The sequence below is a fragment of the Cyclopterus lumpus genome, chromosome 8, assembly GCF_009769545.1.
Source record: "Cyclopterus lumpus isolate fCycLum1 chromosome 8, fCycLum1.pri, whole genome shotgun sequence".
Taxonomy (NCBI): domain Eukaryota; kingdom Metazoa; phylum Chordata; class Actinopteri; order Perciformes; family Cyclopteridae; genus Cyclopterus; species Cyclopterus lumpus.
In genome coordinates, this window is record NC_046973.1 from 8194928 (window position 1) to 8217975 (window position 23048).

The window sequence follows — 23048 nt, forward strand, 5'->3', positions numbered from 1 at the left end:
TTAATCTAATTTTACATGGGTAAGTGACCTACCCGGCTGCCTCAAACGCTTCCACGTCGACATAAGTCATAACCCAGACCATCGCGGCGCCACCACCTTCTCCAGTCCACTCCGGACTCCCGTTCCCTGTCAGTATGTCCGAGCCACAGCAACCTGTCTATTTCTGAGCCACAGCTACGCACAATACCCCTGTCGGCGTCCCAGCCTACTCCAGACCCCCCGTGTCCTGTCGGCGCTCCTGCCGACTCCGGAGTCCCGCTCCCCTGAGCTCCGAACCCCAAAGTCTCCGAACTCCTACCATGATCCCAATTTAGCATCTGCAACCACTGCCCTTCTGGCCTGCCTGTACCCTCAGGACAGTCAGAAAAACATAGTTAATGATAATGAGGCAGGTCCTGGAGTAACTGGTCAGAAAAATGGAACTTGTAAAAGAAAAAGGAAATGCAAATGATTGATGGGTATTGTTTCCTGAGGCATTTTCTACTTTGTTTTAATAATGTTTGAACTGCATTTCTGTATGATTTTCTTTTTACAGTTTTTAGTTAGTGTAACACATATTTGAATTTCAAAAGATACAAGCAATGAAGAAAATATGTGTGAAATGTTTTAACATATTCTATCTAATATGTTTGAATCCCCATCAACTTCATCAGACTTGAATGTTAGAAGTTGTAAAACCAATCAGGCTGATTAGTGGATGATTAGACCCAGGTGGGCAGTGCTGCTTTGATGAGGCTGATTGTCTGAATATAAAGTAAGAAATGCTTCCCTACTGAGATTGTTGTGCTGCTTACTGGGTCAGACAAGAGGACAGTTTGCAGTCTGAACCAGTTTGCCGGTCTTCCGTGCTATGAAGACCTTGTGTTTTTTGGTTCACCTCCTGGTTGGACTGTGTTTCAGGTCATATTCTGCTTTGCCTCCCCAAGATTACACTCAACATGCTTCAATTCAAAGTCCTCAGATCACAGGGAGCTCCCAACACTCTCGGCAAGAAAAGGCTCCAGCCGAGGAACAAGAGCAAGTGAATACTGTCCGGGTGACCTGCCATCCAGACTCATTGGAGATTATTATCAAAGCTGACATGTTTGGAGTGGGAGCTCCTGTTACTGAAGATGAATTACGCCTTGGAGTGGAGCACAATGGCTACTGTACAGCTACAACGTCTTCAGAAGATGAGTACAGAATCCTTGTTGGACTCATGGACCAAAAAAAAGGCTAATGATTGATTTATTAAACACATTTTATCCACTATACTAGTTTTAAATGCATCTACTCTCCACAGATGACTGTAATTATGAAAGGTCTGTCTTTTAAAAGCTCATCTCTTTAAAGCTTCTCTAGACCCTGTCAGCATTTTTAAGATGCTCTTCCTGTTTCTTAGGAAGTACAGTATGTCCAGTTCTTCACTCATGCCCACCTGGATCCCTTTCATATCTACAAGCTGCAGTGGCAACTTTGGTGTTCGACTTGAGGATTATGACAAGTAAGTTTTGTTCATTTCTCATGTTTTGACTTATTTGTATATATCTATTTTAAATTCCTTTTCGTGCAGATGACTGGTACTATCGAAAAGAGGCTCTAATGTGTTTTACCTCGGCGAGCCCATCGGCATCGAAGCCTCAGTCAGAGTTGGACATCACACAGTGTTTGTGAGCAGCTGTGTGGCAACACTCTACCCAGATGTATCCTCTGAGCCGAGATACGTATTTGTTGAAAATGGTTAAGCACTTGGCAGATTACTGCAACGTGTGAAGCCTCTTATAGGTCCAGTGAAGTCTGATCAATTGTCTCAAGTGATGTCATGTTAGTCGGTGTAAGTTGGGTCTGAAGTCTACAAATTAGAAAATACATTTGGTATTGAAGAGAAGATTAAGATGGCTCAAATTCTCCCCTCTTCACAGGTGCTTGGTTGACTCTGAGCTTCCAGGTTCTAGGTCTCACTTCTTATCCAGGACACAGGATGACAAGCTCCACTTGACAATTGATTCCTTTAAATTTCATAATGAGGACAGAGGAGAAGTGAGGCTCTACTTTAACTGGCTCAAGTCATTATTACACATGTAGATTGTTTTCCCACATTTACTTTTTTTTCGTCTCACAGCTCTACATCACATGTCATCTGATTGCTGTACTAGCAAATGATGCAGAGGCACCAAATAAGGCATGCAGTTTTGTAAAAGGAAGGTAAGTGAGATCCAGCCCAAAATGTGTCTCATTGTAAATGAGGGTGCTTGTGAATATTTGAAATTTCTTTTCAGATGGAGATCAGCTGATGGTAATGACTATTCATGTAGTCATTGTCAAAGTCACGATAAGCCCAGCAGCGCTGGCAAGTTTGGTTCTCGTGGGTTTGCGAAGCCAGTTGAACCTGAACCGTTTCAGAGCAGTGGACTGAGAACCAATACAGGTTGGGATTCCTTCTAGAAACTTGTAAAATGGGAAAATGCAATATCAGGCTTCACACAAGGTTTTGAACTTGTAATTCTTTAGTGTGGGAAAAGGAGGCAAGAGTGGGTCCGATCATTGTCTCTCCAGACAAGCACAACAGTGGGCGTGTGGAGGAGCTTCTTCCTGGTCTGAATAAAATCAGGAGACCTTCACTTTTTGGAATGCAGTGATTTGGAATCAACAACCAAGTTGGTGAGTTGAACCTCAAAATTGCATGATTCTTGTGGGCCCATATGTTGACTGGTTCAATGCAGAGAAAACTCTTGATAGATTTATATTCTAGCTGAGAAGGGACTGCTTCTTTGTCCACAATCTACAACAGACAAAGTGATGCTTTAGATTCTAAGCAGAATCAAGATTAAATAACGCTTTACACATATAATTTTTACTTTTTTATTTAATAATGGCACTGGCATGGCAAGTAACCACCTCTACTTACAGATGGGGATGGTGTGAAAGTCTCTGTCCTTCTAGAAAAGGAATCTCCCGAGGTCGACTTGGAATCAAAGTACTGCTGGATGGAAACCTTGACTGTCAGCTCAACTGTTTAGTTACTGTGGATGTGACTAATGTTAACTGCAACACAAAATGCCCTTTCAGTTACAAATCACTAAAATATAATAAACTATTGCTTTTTGAATGCGTTACTTTCTGTCTGTTGATGCATAGTTTTCCTGCAATCCACAAATAACCTTGTTAAAAGTACCAGTGTGTAGCATCTAGGAAAAGGGTCAAGGCGTGCGACCAGCTGAATGTGACCGCTTTCTAAAGGTTTAAAGTTGTGGTTTTGTCACCCATTGTTGCATTTTCCTTCTGGTCCTTTTAGGTGCATCAGTGTATCCTTTAGTCTGAACCAAGCCACTGCCTTTTTTTTTTTAATGGTAGTGTTGTGTTGTAGTGGATTTTATATACACTTGCATATCTAAATGAGAGTCTGTTTTAAATTAATACATTAAGATAATTAATGAGGGATATTCTTAAGAATGTGTATTAAGAAAACATTTGCGTATGATCACTATTAACTGTAATGTGGATTGTAAGATGTTTTATGGTTGTCCTAATAGGATGACTATGAATGAAATGTATTGGTTCTGGTGACAGTAGGTTTCTCTGGAGAGATCGTTAAAAACAGCTGTTTCTGGTTGTAGAAGCTTTTATTCTGAAGTGCCCGGAAAGCGGAAATATGAAACAGCTGGTGACTTCTGAGGTGTGAACCTCATGTCTTAGTCGCTGGTCAGAGTAGCATGCTGTGTCTCTGAAAGGTATTTCCACTAACTCTTAGCTCAGCTAATGCACTGCGAATAAAACTAATTGTGAGACGCGAATTTGGTCTCTTACGGGGTTGCGCCAGACAGAAACTGTTGGCTACGCCAGGAGCACTCAAGGAGAAGTGCTCAAGCCAGTAGACTGTGGAAGCGGAATTACGTGAGGGTGTCCGGGCCGGGACCATGTATGTACTTGATGATCCTTGTTTGTTAAATTAAATATTGTTCATTATATATCTCTGGCTTCGGGACTTCTTCCAAGCACCAAGTAGCTCGAGATTCTTCTGAACTTTTATAGTAGCCACCCCAAGGAGTAAGCGATGAGCTAGTTAACTGGGTCTAGGCTATCCTTTGTGCTGTGCACACTGTAGCACATATATTGATTTCTTGGTCTTCTGTTGCTGAATCCTCTTGATCCAGTTGCTTTGGCCACTCACTTTGTGGTTTCAGCAAGAATGCAGGACCTTGCCTCCACGTCTTGCTCTGGATGAACTTCTCAGCTTTCAACCCTCGAAAGTCAGCGGCATTTAATGCAGAGTTGACATAATGCGATTGTGTAGGCTGAGATTGCTCCCTTATTGTGGTAACTACGAAGGTTTTGAAGCAAGCGTCTTCATTTGAAAGGTACCTAAGCACCGTAGTGCTGTCAGTCCAAAAAATTGATTCCCATAATGGAACCTAAAGTTCCTTTCTGAGCATTCTGTCCATTTTGACAGCAAAGACAGCTGCTGTTAGTTCCAGTATTGTGACAGTTTCAGATTTTCCCATTAGAATGGAACAGTATATTATTATTATCCTGGCTGGTTAACAATATAAGGTGGTGGCATAACCATCCTCACTAGCATCAGCAAAATGGTGCAGCTGTGCCAACTGTGGGGTTCCAAATCCTTCTGGCTTGATGCATCTGGGTATGCTAGCCATACTGGGTGCTCCCTGAATCGTAAGACAGCAATGAGTGTTAATGAGATCAGTTCCTTGGAGTAATTGTTCATTCAGGGCCATTCCCTGATACGTAGCTGTCCATCAAAGACTACTCTTATCTTTTTTTCTTCGGGTGGTACACCCCCGAAGTGAGGAATGTACCACACTTTGCCATCACTGCGACTGAGCTGCTTAGTGGGTATTTTCAATAATGCCTTTCATGAAGACCTTGTAATCTTCATTTCTGGATTTCTTTGGTTTTCTCTTGAGTATAAACCCGCTGCTGAGCGGAAATCTGTATTGTACTGTGACCGCAAAATTTGTTCGCACCCAGTGTTGTCTTTTAAAGCTGAAATGAAGAACCAGAACTTGTCTCTAAAATCAATTTATCTTCAGATCTTTTGATTAATCAAAGGATCTGAAGACAAATGTCTCCTCCTGAATCCCTTCTTGGTCAGATGAGTATTCAAAGATCCTGGGAATTATAACAGTCTTCGTCCAGTCCTTTGTCTCCACAAGTGATTGTTTATTTGACAAAGGTACGGGGGATGTATCCAATATGCTTCCTCACCTCTGCAGGACAGATGATTTACATACTAAGACTATAAAATTCCCATTACATACTGCTTCACTAGCAATGCTTCCATTTCCACCACCTAATTTTGCAGTTTGTCTCTGCGTGCTACATTTGAAACCTTCGGAAGATTCCATAACAGCGATGTAATAAGTGTCCCAAACTAAGTCTGTGTGGAAACTGGACAGCTGTGAAAAGTTCAGATCAGTTTTTAAATCCATTATCCTGCTCTGAAGTTTGGATTGTGGCATTTTAAAGTTGGTTTGACTGCCGACACTGGTGTGGCAGAAATTCACACATTTCAGTGGCTAGTATACGCTCACCTTTGTATCAGGAGGAAACTACAAAAGGGGGCAAAACCATTCCTTTAAACATTTAGAAAGCAGGGTTATTCAGCTGGTTGCAAGTCTGGACCCTCTTGCTAGATGTGACACTAAAGCAGACACACTGGTCCTTTTAACAAGGCTTTCCTTGTGCATTGCAGGAAAACCATGCATCAACGGCACACAAAAAGTAGTCAATTTAACAGCAATAGTTTATTATATTTGGGAGTTATTTCTATCTAGAAGGGCATTTGTCATTTTGGTCACATCCACAGTAAACTGAACAGTTGGGCTGGCATAGTTGAGGGTTGATATGCCGTTTTCGGCCACAGTCGCTCCCTTTGATTCCAAGTCCACCTCGGGAGATTCCTTTTCTAGAAAAGCAGAGAATTTCACAGCATCTTCATCTGAAAGTAGAGGTGGTTTTAATTTCTATGACAGTGCCATTTAAAACTAATAAGAGATTTGTTAAATCTTTCCATATTTTACCTTCTAAATCTGTTCCACCATTTTCATCTTGATTCTGCTTAAAATCTGAAGCCTGAACCACAAGCTCATCTGGTGTAGATTGTGAACCAAGGAGTCCCTTCTCATCTAGGAGATAGTCAAGATCGTTAACAGAGCACAAAATGCTTGAACATGTTCAACATATGGGCCCCAAAAAAAAAAAAAAGATGCTTCGGAGTTCAACTTACCAATTTTGTCATTCATTCCACTTCTCCACTGGCTGCCAAACAATGAAGGTCTGGCGATTTTATTCAGACTAGAAGGAAGCTCCTCCACAGGTATTGGCCCACTGTTCTGCTTGGCTGGCAGGACAATTATCGGACCCACTCCTGCCTCCTTTTCCCACACTAAAGAATTTAAAGTTCAAAACCATGTTTGAAGCCAGACATTGCATGTTCCCATCATACAAGCTTCTATTAGGAACCAAACCTGTATTGGTTCTCAGTCCACTCCTCCAAAACAGTTCAGGTTCATCTGGCTTCTCAAACCCACGAGGACCAAACTTGCCAGGACTGTTAGGCTTATCGTGACTTTGACAATAGCCACATAAATAGTCATTACCATCAGCTGACCTCCATCTAAAATGCAATTAGAAAATGTTTTACACGCACCCTCATTTACACTGCATTTTTATATGACACACATTTTGGGCTAGATCTCCCTTACCTTCCATTTACAAAACTGCATGCCTTATTTGGTGCCTCTACATCATTTGCTAGTACAGCATTCAGGTGACATGTGATGTAGAGCTGTGAGATGAAAAAAGTACATTTAGGAAAACTATGTACGTGTGTAATAATACTTGAGCCAGTTAAAGTAGAACCTCACTTCTCCTCCATCCTCATTATGAAATTTAAAGGAATCAATTGTCAAGTGGAGCTTGTTATCCTGTGTCCTGGATAAGAAGTGAGACCGAGAACCTGGAAGCTCAGAGTCAACCATGCACCTGTGAAGAGAAGGGAACATTCTGTTCTTCCAGAAGTGGATAATCTTCCCTTCAATACCTACATGTATTTTCTAATTTGTAGTCTTCAGATTCAACTGACACAGGCTAACATGACATCACTTGAGGCAATTGAGCAGACTTCACACGGTGTTCTCTGGAGCCATAAAAGGCTTCAAACAATGCAATAATCTTCCAAGTGCTTACCCATTCTCAACAAAGACGTATCTCGGCTCAGAGGATACATCTGGGTAAAGTGTCGCCACACAGCTGCTCACAAACACTCGGAGCCCCGTGTGATGTCCAACTCTGACTGAGGCTTCGATGCCGATGGGATCGCCCAGGTAAAACACATTAGAGCTTCTTCGATAAAGCCAGTCATCTGCCCAAAAATTAGAAGATATTTAAATAGTGATCGCAAATAAGTCAAGCATGAGAAATGGACGAAACCTACTTGTCAAAATTCTCAAGTCAAACTCCAAAGTTTCCACTGCAGCTTGTGTAGACATGAAGGGGATCCAGGTGGGCATGAGTGAATAACTGGACAAACTATACTTCCTAAGAAATAGAAAAAGCATTTAAAAGAAAGCGAGAAAGGGTCTAGAGCGCTTTAAAGAAATGAGCTTTAAAAGACAGACCTTTCATAATGACACTCAATTGGAATTACATCCTCATTCATTCGAACCACCCCATCTGGAGAGGCCACAGGCAAGTATACAAGGAGGTTTGTGTAGACCAGTGCATCTTCAGTCATCTGTGGAGAGTAGTAGATGCATGTAAAACTAGTATATTGTGGAATATATTAATTGAATAAAATGAATCATTACCCTTTGTTTGGTGCCGCAGTCCATGAGTCCAACAAGGATTCTGTACTCATCTATTGAAGACGTTGTAGCTCTACAGTAGTCATTGTGCTCCACTCCAAGGCGCAAGTCATCGCCATTAACAGGAGCTCCAACTTCAAACATGTCAGCTTTAATAATAATCTCAAAGGAGTCTGGATGGCAGGTCACTCTGACCGTATTCACCTGCGCTTGTTCCTCGGCTGGTGCCTTTTCTTGCCGAGAGTGTTGGGAGCTCCCTGTGATCTGAGGACTTTGAATTGAAGCATGTTGAGTGTAATCTTGGGGAGGAAAAGCAGAGTTTGACCTGAAGCACAGTCCAACCAGGAGGTGAACCAAAAAACACAAGGTCTTCATAGCACGGAAGAACGGCAAACTGGTTCAGACTGCAAACTGTCCTCCTGTCTGACCCAGTAAGCAGCACAACAATCTCAGTAGGGAAGCATTTCTTACTTTATATTCAGACAATCAGCCTCATCAAAGCAGCACTGCCCACCTGGGTCTAATCATCCACTAATCAACCTGATTGGTTTTACAACTTCTAACATTCAAGTCTGATGAAGTTGATGGGGATTCAAACATATTAGATAGAATATGTTAAAACATTTCACACATATTTTCTTCATTGCTTGTATCTTTTGAAATTCAAATATGTGTTACACTAACTAAAAACTGTAAAAAGAAAATCATACAGAAATGCAGTTCAAACATTATTAAAAAAAAGTAGAAAATGCCTCAGGAAACAATACCCATCAATCATTTGCATTTCCTTTTTCTTTTACAAGTTCCATTTTTCTGACCAGTTACTCCAGGACCTGCCTCATTATTATTAACTATGTTTTTCTGACTGTCCTGGGGGTACAGGCAGGCCAGAAGGGCAGTGGTTGCAGATGCTAAATTGGGATCATGGTAGGAGTTCGGAGACTTTGGGGTTCGGAGCTCAGGGGAGCGGGACTCCGGAGTCGGCAGGAGCGCCGACAGGACACGGGGGGTCTGGAGTAGGCTGGGACGCCGACAGGGGTATTGTGCGTAGCTGTGGCTCAGAAATAGACAGGTTGCTGTGGCTCGGACATACTGACAGGGAACGGGAGTCCGGAGTAGACTGGAGAAGGTGGTGGCGCCGCGATGGTCTGGGTTATGACTTATGTCGACGTGGAAGCGTTTGAGGCAGCCGGGTAGGTCACTTACCCATGTAAAATTAGATTAACTGTTTTGTTGTGTGTTTTTGTGATAACGAGTCCTAAACCTGAGATGGCGCTGCTAGTACCCCTTCCATCTTTACCCAAGGTAGATTCATAATTTGCCCAGTGCCATGTTATCTCATTATTTTCACATGCTAAGATGTATCATTCCATATTTGGAAGAGCCAATCTCCACTATCTCTTTTTTTATACTAATTTTGGCTTTTTGTCATTCCATAAGAAAACCTTAATTAGATTATTTTATTGTTGAAAGATTCCTTGAGAAATGGTTTCTGGTATCATTAAACTGTGGAGTTAGCACCATCTTAATGATATATATATTTTCGCCATACGGTAAGATTGAACAATTTCCATTTGTCTAAGTTTGCCCTAAGTTTTTGCATTAAACAAAACATATTAATAGAGATTATATTTTCTTCATCTGAGCACAGCTTACTACCTAAATATTCAGTCCTCTTGGGAACCATTTAAACTGGAATGTATTGTTAAGTATTTTGAAATGACTTCATAACTCTGCTCATTAACCCTCTGGAGTCTATGGACGTTTTGGTGCGTCCTACGGTGTTTACGCAACGGTTATATTCTCACAAGATCATACGTGATTCACACAGCGAGCCAAGAGCTTGGACATGTCGTGTGATGTTTGTGTCGAGCTCTGCCCTTCAACATAATTTGTGGAATAGTGTGTCCATCAATATTTTGTGTGAAACTAACCAATGAACACGTGGGAAATTACTAATGACATTACGCTTTGGAAAAACTCTGCCGTTTTCAGTTAGTAAATAGTTTGATTTTATATATAGGACATTTTGTTCTTGTTTGGAAAATTGTTCTTGAAAAAAAGACTAAAATATATAATAAATATTTTGTTTGCATTTTTATCAAATACAAATGCCTTTTTTTTAACACAACAGTTTGGTGAGGCTCGACGGAAGGCGATTTAGCTCGATGGTCCGACATTTTGCGGAATCCTCCCATGTGCCATATAAACGGTAAGCAGGAACCTGTTGTTTTTAAACCAAATCCTGTGTAGTTTATCGTAGGACATTTAGGTATCGGTGGAGAAAGTGATCTGGAGATAAAATGGCAGCCGGAAGAACATACAAGACACAGGGAGGTAAGAAATAGGAACAACTAGTGGAAGAGTGAAGCACTGACCGAGAGCTTACCCAAGATAAATAGTGACATCTACACATAGTTTTTGACTCACTGGTGACCAATGATAGAATACACTTAAGGATTTTCAAAAGTAAAACATTACGTCCCTAGCAGATAATTACAGGAATTACATTCCCAGAATAGCATGTTAGCATTGGTTTGGATTTTCCTATTTTTACATTTAGGCAGCAGTTGATGAGTTACACTGAATTTATTTGGCGCTTGAACTTGGCGGGGAGATTTGAGATCGCGCTCTGTTTGCCCTGAGCGGCAGCAATAACTGAATCCCCCCAAGAAGTCCAGACACTGGTGGTAGTGGCTGGAGGTTCTGAAGGAGTTGGCTGGAGATGCGATGGGTTGCTGAATTTTAGAAGGCTGATGGTGCTGGGGAGGCGGAGGGTCGCATGGAAACAGCAGCCGGCGCTAGAGGCAGGGATACAGCACATTTAAGAGGAGATGGCAACGGCTGATAGGCTAATGCAGAGGGCGTGACTCTGTGCTTGGGACTCTGCGCTATTGGCTCGGGTGCCCAGCTGTTGATCAGCTGGTAGACTTGTGACTCCTCTGACAGTGACAGCCGGTATAGATATGTGCTGCTGGTGAGGGTGTCTTCCTGTCTGAACTTTATTACATTAGAGAGAGCTAATCAGACCATTAAGTCTAAAATACCTAAGATATGTGACGGCTAGGCCTACTGATGTTGCCTCAGTTGGGAGAGGCCATTGTTATTATTTGTTCTGTTTGTTTGTTTTGAAGTCACACTATTCACCTTATCACATGGCATGAATAAAACATTGGCTGCAGGTAATCTTATTTTGCTTACTTCATCATGATTGGTGACACTAAAATAAATATTATTTCATGGAATATTAGAGGTCTTAGGAATATAGTGAAATTAAAACAAGTAATGTCGAGACTGAAGCAGCTAAAAACACAGATAGCTTTTATTCAAGAAACCCATTTGCTTTCCAGTGAATACATCCCCTTGAAAAGGAGATGACCAGGTCAGGTCATATCTGTCTCATTATCCTCCCAAGCAAGAGGGTAGCAATACTTATTCATTCATCTGTTCCCATTACGAGTGTACAATACTATTCGAGACACAGCAGGCAGATTTGTCATTGTCCAGGGCTCTTTATTAAACCAAGATTTCAATTTAGTATGTATATATGGTCCTAACAATGATGATACACAGTTTTATAATAACCTGTTCCTAACTTTATCAACATTGCATGGGGGGATTTGTATGGCAGGAGACTTTAACTGTGCTCTTAATCCAACACTGGATACATTATCAGGTGTGGACACCTCACATAAGCAAAGAAGGAAGGTAATACAACATTTTATGTCTGAGTTAAATCTTTGTGATATCTGGAGACATAAGAACACTTCAAGACGGGAATACTCATGTCACTCTGCTACACATAATTCTTACTCCCGCATAGACTATTTCCTCATCTCTAAGTCCATGATACCTAATGTTAACGACTCACTGTATAAAAGTATCGTCATTTCAGATCATGCTTTACTATTAATCATCATCGTCTACAAGATGGTAGGCATTCAAGGCCAAATGACCAGCTATACAAACAGCATATCTAATAAACAGCACCTAAAATTGATGGAGCTGGAAAAAGATATCAAAGAACGTGAGACAGAAATTAACCTTAATGATACAAATGAGACTAGACAGAGACTGGCCATTCTTAGAGCACAGTATAATGAATTATCCACAAATAAAGCATTAAATAGCGTAATGAAACTGAAACAGACATACTACGACCAAGGAGAAAGGGCAGGGAAACTTTTGGCCTGGTGTTTAAAATCAATGCAGAACGAAAGATCAATATTAGAAATCGAGTCGGAGAAAGGAACGATAATTACTCACCCACAAGAAATAAATAGCACTTTCCAGACATTGTATTCTAAATTGTACACGTCAGAAAGCCCAGACACATCTCACGCACTCCACACCTTCCTAGATCAGATAAAAATACCCCTCCATGGTGAGAGTGCAAAAGAGGAACTCAACTCCCCAATCGTAATATCTGAGTTGTCAGAGGCCATAGACAGTATGAAAGGAGGGAAAGCTCCAGGACCCGACGGTGTTCCTATTGAAATCTACAAAAAAATGTAAGGACATTCTACTGGTTCCTTTACTGAATATGTTTGAAGAATCACTTGGAAATGATGAGCTGCCCCCATCTCTGCGGAACGCACTTATAACCTTAATATTAAAACTAGGTAAGCCCTCCACAATGTATGAATCTCATCGCCCCATCTCCTTAATCAATAATGATGTGAAAATAATAGCAAAAATGCTTGCCAAAAGGTTGGAGAAACATTTGCCATCTATTGTGGCCAAAGTGGATTTATTAAAGGAAGACAGGGCTCTCACAATATCCGTAGACTGATGAACATTACATATGCCAAGAAAGAAATATCTGATATGGCTGTGATAGGACTTGATGCGGAAAAAGCCTTTGACAGGGTTCAATTTAATTCAGTTTATTTTGTATAGCCCAATATCACAAATTACAAATTTGCCTCAGAGGCCTTTACAATCTGTACACATACGACACAGGGTTGAGCATGAATACCTATTTGAAGTGCTGGTAATTTTAACTCTGAGTTGGATCAAACTTTTATATAATAAATCTAGTGCTTCAGTAATGACCAACTATATGGTATCAAAACAGCTTTCTCTTTGTAGAGACACAAGACAAGGATGCCCTTGGCCAATGGCAATTAGAAGCAATAGTGAGATAACTGGTATCACAATTAATGATATTGAGAATAAAATAGGATTGTTTGCTGATGATATAATGCTCTTTCTGACAGACTTAAAACAATCTATACCTTCTTTACTAAGCTTAATAGGAACATATGGCAGCTTCTCAGGTTATAAAGTTAATACATCAAAGTCTACAATCCTATTTTTGAAAAAAATCTGAGATTAACTCCACCACTAAATACACCATTTAGGAACATTATGGACAGCTTTACATACCTCGGTATTAAAATTACGCCTACAATAGAATCCATGGTACCTACTAACTATAACCCTGTGACTGAGTCAGTAGTTGAATCTATTAATAGATGGAAATCTTTGTCAATTTCCATGATTGGGCGTATTAATATTCTGAAGATGAATATTCTTCCTAAATTTCTATACCTCTTCCAAACCATCCCACTTGCTCCTCCTTCGCACTTCTTTACCAAAATGAAACAGCTTTTTTGTAAATACATTTGGAACGATAGACGCTCTAGACTTCGTATGACCCTGTTATACTTACCATATGACCGAGGTGGGCAAAACTCCCTTATTTCCAGGGATACTATTGGGCTGCCCAACTACGAGCAGCCTCATATTGGTTTGAACACCAGTCAATGCTGCACTGGATAAGGATGGAAGAAACCACAACTTCCAAAATCCCCTTATATCTTTACCTTTATTCAGGAAACTCACTTTGAAGAAACACACTGCAAACCCCTTTGTTAAAAATACGCTGACAGTATGGCATGAGGTGTTAAGTTATCTTGGGGAAAAGACTCCTCTATCCCAATACTCACCTATTTGGGGGAACAGAAACTTTACACAAGGTACTAACGACCCTGGTTTTAAGTTATGGGCAGACAGAGGTATCGAAAAGATTTCAGACTTGTACGATTATGATGCTCAAACTCTTTTAAGCTTGAATGAGATCAAGCAAAAGTTTAGAATAGCTACAAAACATTTCTTAAAACATCTCCAGATAAGAAGCTTCATAATAAAAACACAGCACTCAGCAAATCTCCCCTCTCTAAATTCTTTAGAAAAGATAGCTCTAAACCAGCATGGATCAGCTGGTCTGATCTCAAAGTTTTATCAGACTATCATCGCTGCAGCAGAATAATCCTCAGATGACAAAAGGTTAGCATGGTGTTCAGACCTAAATGAAGAAATCACTGTAGAAGAATGGCAGGACATATGTCTACAGTGTCAAGTCCAATCAATAAATTCTCTAATATAAATGGTTGATGAGAACATATATCTCTCCAGAGTTACTACATCGCATTTACCTCAATACACCGGATACATGTGCTAAATGTGGGATACATAAAGGTAGCTTGGCTCACTGCCTCTGGGAATACACCCTCATTCAAGATTTTTGGAAAGAGATTATTAATATTGTATCTATTTTTATCAACAAACAACTTCCATTATGTCCAAAACTTTGTCTCTTTGGGTGTTTCCCAGCAAACTGTACACTTAACAATAGCAAAAAAAAGATGGTCATATTTTGTCTTCTTGAAGCTAAACATAAAATCGCAAAGGCTTGGAAATCTGCTCACAGGCCGAGCAAACGGAATTAGATAGAGGGACTGCTACAGTGCAGAGCTGCCAACTTTTCAAAAAACCTTGGAGTGAGATTTTGTCGGGGGTGACCAAAATTTTGCCGCGCACGCAGCCACACACGTTGGTGGCTCAAATATCAGGAAATTGGAATTAATTTGGCGCTGTACCTATGTTGTGCCCTGCATTCTGATGGTTTGTGGGGCCCATAGTCGTTGATAGGGGCGGCCTACTGGAGATGGACAACATTCGTTACATTCTGTGAAGCAAAGACATGGTCGTCCGCCTCCAGGAAATTTTGGTTTATGTAGATGTTATTTCATGCATTCTAGTGGATTTGGGTGGTATGCTAAAGATGTGCAATACCTGAACTTATTCTGATTCATGTTCATTTGCTCACGACTTGAGCTGAACATTCAACCAGAAAACTATTGTTGTGCCTCAATGACTGTCTATGTACCACAATATAGCCTAATTAATAGACCTGTGTTTAAGATTTGACCAAGGTAGGTTGATTGACATTTTGATTACAATGGTATTCAACTAATTCTTAACTGAAACCTAACCTATATTGTTAATAATTGTATTCTTAAGAGCAAAAAAGCAAAAAATGACACAAGATTAGTTAGGGAGAAATATTTTTCATTATGAAACAAAAAAGTGCAACAAATAAAGTGCTTAAACAGTAGCCTTTTTAACCAAAACAATGGTTCAACACATAAATAAAATAACAAAAAATGAGGTATCAGAGATCAGAATTTTTTACGATTTGTGGTCAAGGTTGTACTTTCTTGGAGGCCTTGATGACCGCTGAGGGGGGCTCCCATCTGAAGCAGGGCTCCAGGTCGGCCATATTTATGGCCATGATGGAGGACAGGGTGCCATCCAATGCCAGGCTATTTCTGGTCTTTGTTTTATTTAGTCCCACAACTGAAAACACCCTCTCAGCATCTGCATTTGGATGGGGCAACACCAGGACCAGCTTGGCGATGGCAGCAAGCCTCTGAAATTCTTTGGCTCCTGTCACCTATTGAAAATGAACAAAGAACAAAATGGAAAAACATACCATATTTTGTTTTCATTAATATTGTAAGTATAGTGTAACAAACTTCAGATACAACATGCATAGTTTGCATCATGTATGACACAATATATGCATGCATCAATAAAAGCAACAGATGTAGTCAAGCCACACCTGCCAAAAAAAATGTATACCTTATGCTTCCTTGTTGCCATTCTAGCCCAGAAGCTGTCCATATCTCTCTATGTCCTGTGTGTTGCTCCTCTGTCTGTTGCCCTGTTGTTTCTATTAATTGTTCTGGCAAAATATGGTGGGGGATGCAACATTTCAAAGAACCTCCCCCCCACCTAGAGAATACCACAGTAGCTGTTGCAATGAACCAATCATTGGATCCGAATCACATTTCAAATAAAACTTTTCCAAATGCGCGCACACCACCGAACCCCTTGAGGCGATGTAGGCGCACTGTTCAAAGCCCGCAATCAGATCCTAGAAGTTTTTGAATCTCTGTTCCTATAGTCCACAATTAACAAAATGTAGATTGGATTAGGTACATCTATTACAACGAGCAAAGATGTGTCAATTACACCATAGATGCAATCAAAGGGTTGTTAGAGCAATTAGATAAAACCTCATTAATGACCAGGCAAAAAAGAATGAAATAAGATATTGCTGGCTGAGAAAGGCGGAGTATGTAAAATGTTTGGGTCTATGTGCTGCACCTTCATTCCCAACAACACAGCCCCCAACGGATCAGTGACTAGAACAGTAGCAGGACTGACTTCCCTCAAGCAGAAAACAGTGGCATTGACGACTCCTTCTCAGGTTTATTGGACTCATGGTACAAAAGTACAAACAATTGTTTCTCAGTAATAACAATCTCCATTATGAACAGCATACTCATCTTGTGTGGATACTGTTGCATCCCCTGCATTAGGACTCTTATTACTAGACTCATAACCACCGCACTGACCTAGGAACTGGCCCCTAATGATGCCACTATTAGGTGTTGAACCCATTGACAGATGACTCATCCAAAGCTGATGAATTTAATGGACCGACTATCCCTTCCCCTCCCACTTTTAAAAAAACGTTATAACTGATCATTAAGCTTGCTCATTAAAGAAATACATTCAGTGTAATGTAGTCACCTCATTCAAGAATAGACTTAAGACTTTCCTCTTTGATAGTGCTTATAGTTAGGGCTGAATCAGGTTTGCCCTGGTCGAGCCCCTTGATATGCTGCTATAGGCTTATAGGCTGCTGGGGGATGTTTTAGGATACACTGAGCACCTATCTCCTCTTCTCTCTCTCCTTATGGATGAATTTACATCTCTCAATTGCACCTTATTAACTCTGCTTCCTCCCCGGAGTCGTTGTGACTTCACGTCTCATAGGGTCCATTGGACCTGGAGGTGTCTGATGCCTGGTGAGCCGGCCTCCCACCTTGGCCCTGCTGATGCCCCGCCCCCTCCTCTCTACCTCCTTCTGTTTCATGGATTGGAGTTCCATTCATACATTGTCATATTCATGTAATGTGTTTATGTAACTTTGTAAATGCTGTTCATTCTGAACACATGACATCTATTGCATCGGTCCATCCGGGGAGAGGGATCCTCCTCTGTTGCTCTCCTGAAGGTTTCTTCCCTTTTTTCCCTGTGAAAGGTTATTTTTTGGGGAGTTTTTCCTGATCCGATGTGAGGTCCTGGGACTGTAAAGCCCTCTGAGGCAAATTTGTAATTTGTGATATTGGGCTATACAAAATAAACTGAATTGAATTGAATTAATGTCTTATTGTACCACCATGATTTTAAACTATGTAATAGATCTCATTAAAGAAATGCATTCAATGCAATACATCATTGTACCACCATGTTTAGTGGAAAGTACCAGAAATAACTGATAATACATTGAAAGCACCTGAGAAGATCCCGTGCCAAGAGGCGTGGACATGCCTGTGCTGTCGGATGCTAATCGGATCAGCGGAGAGACAAAAGACTGAGACTACATGCCAAGAGATATGGACACGCCTGCGCACCAACTTTAAGGCGCCCACTCCGTCCATGTGCATACATTCAATGTTGCTTTTTGCTAGTATATCTACCTGTCTGCGAGCTCGGCTCGTGGGTGGAAGTGTGAGACAGCTAACTACACATGTGGACTGTGGATCGCGGAAGCCTACGGGACCTTAGTTGAGACCACACTATCACAATTTATTCAATACTTTATTAAATAAGTTTTATTATAACCATCTAGCCAAGACGTCCTTCCCAAGTCTCTGAAGCCTGAATCACAACCTCGTCTGGTGATTGTGAACCAATAAGGAATCCCTTCTCATCTAGAAGATAAATAAGTTAAGATCACAAAATACTTTTGAGTATATATAAATATTAACCGTAAATGTCAAAACACGAGAAATTAACGAAACCTACTTGTCATAATTCTCAAATCAAACTCCAAAGTTTCCACTGCAGCTTGTGTAGACATGAAGGGGATCCAGGTGGGCTTGAGTCAACTGGAAAAACTATACTTCCTAAGAAACAGAAAAAGCATTTAAAATAAAATGGTGAGCCAATGTCTATAGCACTTTAAAGAGATGAGCTTTTGAGTTCTTTTTACCAATTTTGTCGTTTATTCCACTTCTCCACTGGCTGCCAGACAGTGAAGGTCTGCTGATTTTATTCAGACCAGGAGGAAGCGCCTCTACAGGTATAGGCCCACTGTTCTGCTTGGCTAGCAAGACAATTATCGGACCCACTCCTGCCTCCTTTTCCCATTGAATTACACGTTCAAAACTATGTGTAAAGCCTGACATTGCAGTTTCACCATCATACACGTTTCTATAAGGAACCCAACCTGTATTAGTTCCCAGTCCACTCCAAATTCAGGTTCATCTGGCTTCTCAAACCCACAAGGACAAAACTTGCCAGGGCTGCTCGGCTTATCGTTACTTTGACAATAGCCACATACATAGTCATTAACATCAGCTGACCTTCATCTAAAATGCAATACAAAATTATTTACACGCACCCTCATTTACTCTGCATTTTTCTATGATACACATTTCGGGCTAGATCTCACTTACCTTCCATTGACAACAGTGCATGCTTTATTTGGTGCATCATTTGCTCGTACAGCAGTCAGGTGGCATGTGATGTAGAGCTGTGAGGAAAAAAGTAAGTTTGAAAACAATACATAATAATAATGACTTGAGCACATTAAAGTAGAGCCTCACTTCTCCTCCGTCCTCATTATGAAATTTAAAAGCATCAATTGTCAACCAAGCACCTGTGAAGAGAAGGGAGAATTTAGTCTGTTCTTCCAGTAGTGGTTAATCTTCCCTTCAATACCTAAATTAGTTTTTCAATTTGTAGTCTTCAGCGGCTCAAGGACGCGGCCACCAGATGGCTACAACCCGGGGGTCCGGGAGCGGCGCAGGAGGTGGTGGAAAAGGTCGTCCTCGAGCAGTTTGTGGGCAGATTGCTGTCCGGAACCTCGGCGTGGGTCCGCTGCCACCGCCCGTTGCTGCTGGGGACCGCCATCACCTTGGCGGAGGACCACTTGGCGGTTTATTCCCCTGGGCAAGGGGACAGCGGTCTCATGCCGGCTTTGTTCCGGCCAGCACCTGCCCTACGGAGGAGGCTACCCACACAGGCCCTGGCGGAGTCGACGCCGGCACAGTGTCCGGCACCCCTCCGGCGGGTCCCCGAGCCACCGCCAGCACCGGCACTCTTCCTGACCTACAGGGGGGTTCTCGAACACCAGGGCAGGAGTGTTGGAGGTGCACTTCCGGAGGGAGGTGGGCCAGGTGATGGAGGTGGGCCAGGTGATTCGGGTTGCCGGCTCTCCAACACCTTCTCCCGGTCCGGGAGCGACGTACCGCGTTCCAGTAAGAATCCAGGGGGGGGACACACCAGGCGATGGTGGATTCGGGCTGTACGCAGTCTATGATCCACCAGAGCCTTGTTCGACCCGGGGCATTGATGGAGGCATTGTGGGTGAAGATAATGTGTGTGAAGGAGTGGTTCCCCACAGAGCCTCCGTGGGGCAGGTGCTGCGTCCGCACGCTGCATATGCTGCCGCCTACTTGGATGATGTGATCATCCACAGCACCACCTGGGCGGAGCATGTGCAGCGGGTGGGCGCGGTTGACTCCCTGCGCTACTACCTCCTGGGGCGCTCCACCGCATGAAAGATACCAACGCCCGGATCACTCGATGGTATCTGGCTTTACAGCCTTTCAATTTCACGGTGATCCATAGGCCCGGGACGCAGATGGTCGTGGCCGACTTCCTCTCCCGCTCTCATGGAGGTGGGGGGAGTAGGTTAGACCAGATGGCGCCCTGGCCTAAGACGGGCGGTGGAGGTATGTGGCAGGGGGTGTGGTTAGACTCAGCTGTAGAGTGGGTGAAGCGGGGGTGTGGTTCAGGGAACAGTGCCGGAATGATGTCTAATCAGTCTCAGCTGGGGCTGAGGGTTAATCAGCCTCAGCTGGGGTTAATCTGTCTGTCTCTTCCCAATAAAGAGCAGGAGGGACTGAGAGGCGAGAGAGAGGAGCGAGGAGCCGTCACTGAGCCTGTATTGTCGCATTTTGAATTACATCGAGCTGTGTTGCTGTATCTGTTTAAGTCCGCGACTCACCGGGTAACAGGGAAACCTGTTACACCCATTTTTAACAAAGACGTATCACGGCTTAGAGGATGCATCTGGGTAAAGTGTAGCCAAACAGCTGCTCACAAACACTCGAAGCCCCGTGTGATAGCCTACTCTGACTGAGGCTTCGATGCCGATGGGCTCGCCGAGGTAAAACACATTAGAGCTTATTTGATAAAGGCAGTCATCTGCACAAAAAAAATATATATAAATATTGACCGTAAATGTCAAAACACGAGAAATTAATGAAACCTACTTGTCATAATTCTCAAGTCAAACTCCAAAGTTTCCACTGCAGCTTGTGTAGACATGAAGGGGATCCAGGTGGGCTTGAGTGAAGAACTGGAAAAACTATACTTCCTAAGAAACAGAAAAATCATTTAAAATAAAATGATGAGCCAATGTCTAGAGCACTTTAAAGAGATGAGCTTTTGAGTTCTTTTTACCAATTTTGTCATGGGCATGAGTGAAGAACTGGACAAACTGTACGTCCTAAGAAATAGAAAAAAAACCCCATTTAAAATAAATTAGTGAGACAGGGTCGAGCGCTTTAAAAAGAGATGAGCTTTAAAAGACAGACCTTTCATAATGACACTCAATTGGAATTACAGCCTCATCCATTCGAACCACCCCATCTGGAGAGGCCACAGGCGAGTATACAAGCAGGTTTGTGTAGACAAGTGTGTCGGCAGTCATCTGTGGGAAGTAGATGCATTTAAAACTAGTATAGTGTGGAATATATTAATTGAAATCAATTAATTACCTTTTGTTTGGTGCTGCAGTCCATGAGTCCAACAAGGATTCTGTACTCATCTCTTAAAGACGTTGTAGCTCTACAGTAGTCATTGTGCTCCACTCCAAGGAGTAATTCATCGCCATTAACAGGAGCTCCAACTTCAAACATGTCAGCTTTAATAATAATCTCCAAGGAGTCTGGATGGCAGGTCACTCGGACAGTATTCACCTGCTCTTGTTCCTTGGTGGAGCCTTCTCTTGCCGAGTGTGTTGGGAGCTCCCTGTGATCCGAGGACTTTGAATTGAAGCATGTTGAGTGTAATCTTGGGGAGGAAAAGCAGAATATGAAGAAAGTCATGTGACCGATACAGCTGCTGTTTCGCCTGTCACTGAAGCGCCAAACTGTGTTTTTAAGGAAGCGCATCTGTCAACGGGATGCATCTCTGCCAAAAGAATCACAGATCTTTTGTAGCGGAATTCTTCCCTTCAAGCCATGGAGCCCGAAAGAAAAAGAAAGGTGATCTTATATCGGCAAATAAGGTATTTGTTTTTATTTCCTTGTTGTTTCATCCTGTTCCTCTCAGTTTCTGCTTGATCTATCAGAATTCAAATCTGTTTCAAAGTGACTCTTAGTTTAAATGATTCATTTTATTTTCTGCAGGTTAAATGTCGCATTTGTTCGACAGAACTGTCCTACATTAATAAAAGCACCTTGTCAATGCTGAGGCATTACAGAGCGAGGCATGAAAATGAGGAGGTCACAAATACACCAAGAATAAACACAGGTATACAGACATATTACAACTTACTCATAGTCACTTTATTAATAATTAATTCATATTATTTTTTTATTACTTCATTTTTGACCATCAAGCTTCCAGGAAGCATGCGTTGGACCAGGCAGTTCTCAATTTCATTCTCAAGGACTGCCAACCCCTCAGCATTGTTGAGAGTGAGGGGTTCAGGGAACTGCTTCAGGTCCTTGAGCCATCATATGTTTTGCCAACCAGAAAGGTTTGTATGGAAAATGTCTAGAGAAGTAGTTGATATATCCAATTCATTTAATATTTAATTTAAATATATTGATTTGCTTTTCTTCTTCTTCTTCAGACTGTCAAAGAAAAATGGAAGTACAGCAAGCTGTGGCAGTGAGTATAACAGCTGACGTGAACATCTGTGAACATGGAGGCTTACTTGGCTCTTACCTGTCACTACATTAATGAGAATATGCAGTTGTGTACATCTGTGTTGAGAGTGCAATACTTTCCACAAAGTCACACTGCTGACAATTTGGCCCGAGTCACAAGGGGAATGATGGATGACTGGGCCATAACTAATAAAGTAAAGTGTCTTGTGACGGACGCAGCACCAAACATGGTTTCATCCACAAAAATTCGGCAAGGCTACATGATGAGAAGGAACCAGTGTGGGTATCCCTCGTCTCACTAAAAACAGACATAACTCCACTTATGGCTGATGAGTTTACCATCATAGGAGAAACACTTCTTGTGCTTGCTCCTTTCCATCAAGCTAGAGTGAAGTTGTCTGAAGAGAAGAGATTTTCAGGGTCAAAGGTCATCCCCATGATGAAAATGCTCTATCATGCATTTGAGCGTAACGCTTCAAATTTGCACACACAGGCCCCAATACACCTCCACGAACACCTGAGGCGACGAGTCACAGACACTGCTTCCAATCTGGAATCATTAAGTGTGTTGACCCTATCAACACTTCTAGACCCCAGATTTAAATCACTCGGGTTTCGTAGTTCCTCCAAATGCAGTGAAGCAATCAGTAGACTGAAACCTGAATGTGCGGGTGTAATTGGGCGCACATCAACTGAGCCACAGCCTGGACCTTCTTCACAACAGCTATCAGCACACACTTCAGGCATGTTATTCAGTTTTATCAGTTTATTTGTGCATTTATTTGCTTGCAAATCATGTACTAAAATCCCAATTTGTTGTTTTTTAGCTGTTCCAGAGTTCAGGTTCAGGTCTGAGGATCTAAGGAAGATTGAGTATTTCTTGTACTGGCACCTCCACTCTGGAACAGTCTTCCAGTGAGTATCCGATCTAGTGACACAATTTTTTTCTTAAGACACATTTTATCAGAGCCTC

General features: G+C 41.9%; 1 protein-coding gene and 2 pseudogenes across 3 annotated transcripts; 1 reads left to right on the forward strand and 2 right to left on the reverse strand.

Annotated features, from left to right (window-relative positions):
- Nucleotides 1-803: 803 nt before the first annotated feature.
- LOC117734747 lies at nucleotides 804-2618 on the forward strand (annotated as a pseudogene).
- Nucleotides 2619-5729: 3111 nt separating this feature from the next.
- LOC117735087 (zona pellucida sperm-binding protein 3-like) lies at nucleotides 5730-12159 on the reverse strand. 3 transcript variants are annotated; one of them, XM_034539521.1, is made up of 11 exons: nucleotides 12072-12159; nucleotides 7809-8104; nucleotides 7620-7735; nucleotides 7436-7539; nucleotides 7189-7363; nucleotides 6867-6984; nucleotides 6705-6787; nucleotides 6468-6616; nucleotides 6227-6385; nucleotides 6021-6125; nucleotides 5730-5938 (listed from the first exon to the last, which is right to left on the reverse strand). In XM_034539521.1, exons 1-11 carry the CDS (start codon nucleotides 12100-12102, stop codon nucleotides 5748-5750), a joined length of 1527 nt encoding a protein of 508 aa, XP_034395412.1. In that variant the 5' UTR covers nucleotides 12103-12159; the 3' UTR covers nucleotides 5730-5747. The 3 variants fall into 3 exon arrangements, with proteins under 3 accessions (XP_034395412.1, XP_034395411.1, XP_034395410.1); XM_034539520.1 differs by lacking the exon at nucleotides 12072-12159 and having other exon boundaries at nucleotides 5730-5905; nucleotides 7809-8231; XM_034539519.1 differs by lacking the exon at nucleotides 12072-12159 and having other exon boundaries at nucleotides 7809-8231.
- A 5633-nt stretch (nucleotides 12160-17792) lies between these two features.
- LOC117734748 lies at nucleotides 17793-21276 on the reverse strand (annotated as a pseudogene).
- Between the last annotated feature and the right edge of the window lie 1772 nt (nucleotides 21277-23048).

Bases quoted from the DNA above. Each gene is read 5' to 3' on its own strand.
- LOC117735087 (XM_034539519.1), bottom strand. From the start codon at position 8,180: ATGAAGACCTTGTGTTTTTTGGTTCACCTCCTGGTTGGACTGTGCTTC. The intron at 6,985-7,188 runs GTAAGCACTTGG...TTCTCTTCACAG, and splicing joins TACGTCTTTGTTGAGAATGG to GTGCATGGTTGACTCTGAGC. The intron at 6,617-6,704 runs GTAAGGGAGATC...ATTGCATTTTAG, and splicing joins TGCAGTTTTGTAAATGGAAG to ATGGAGGTCAGCTGATGGTA.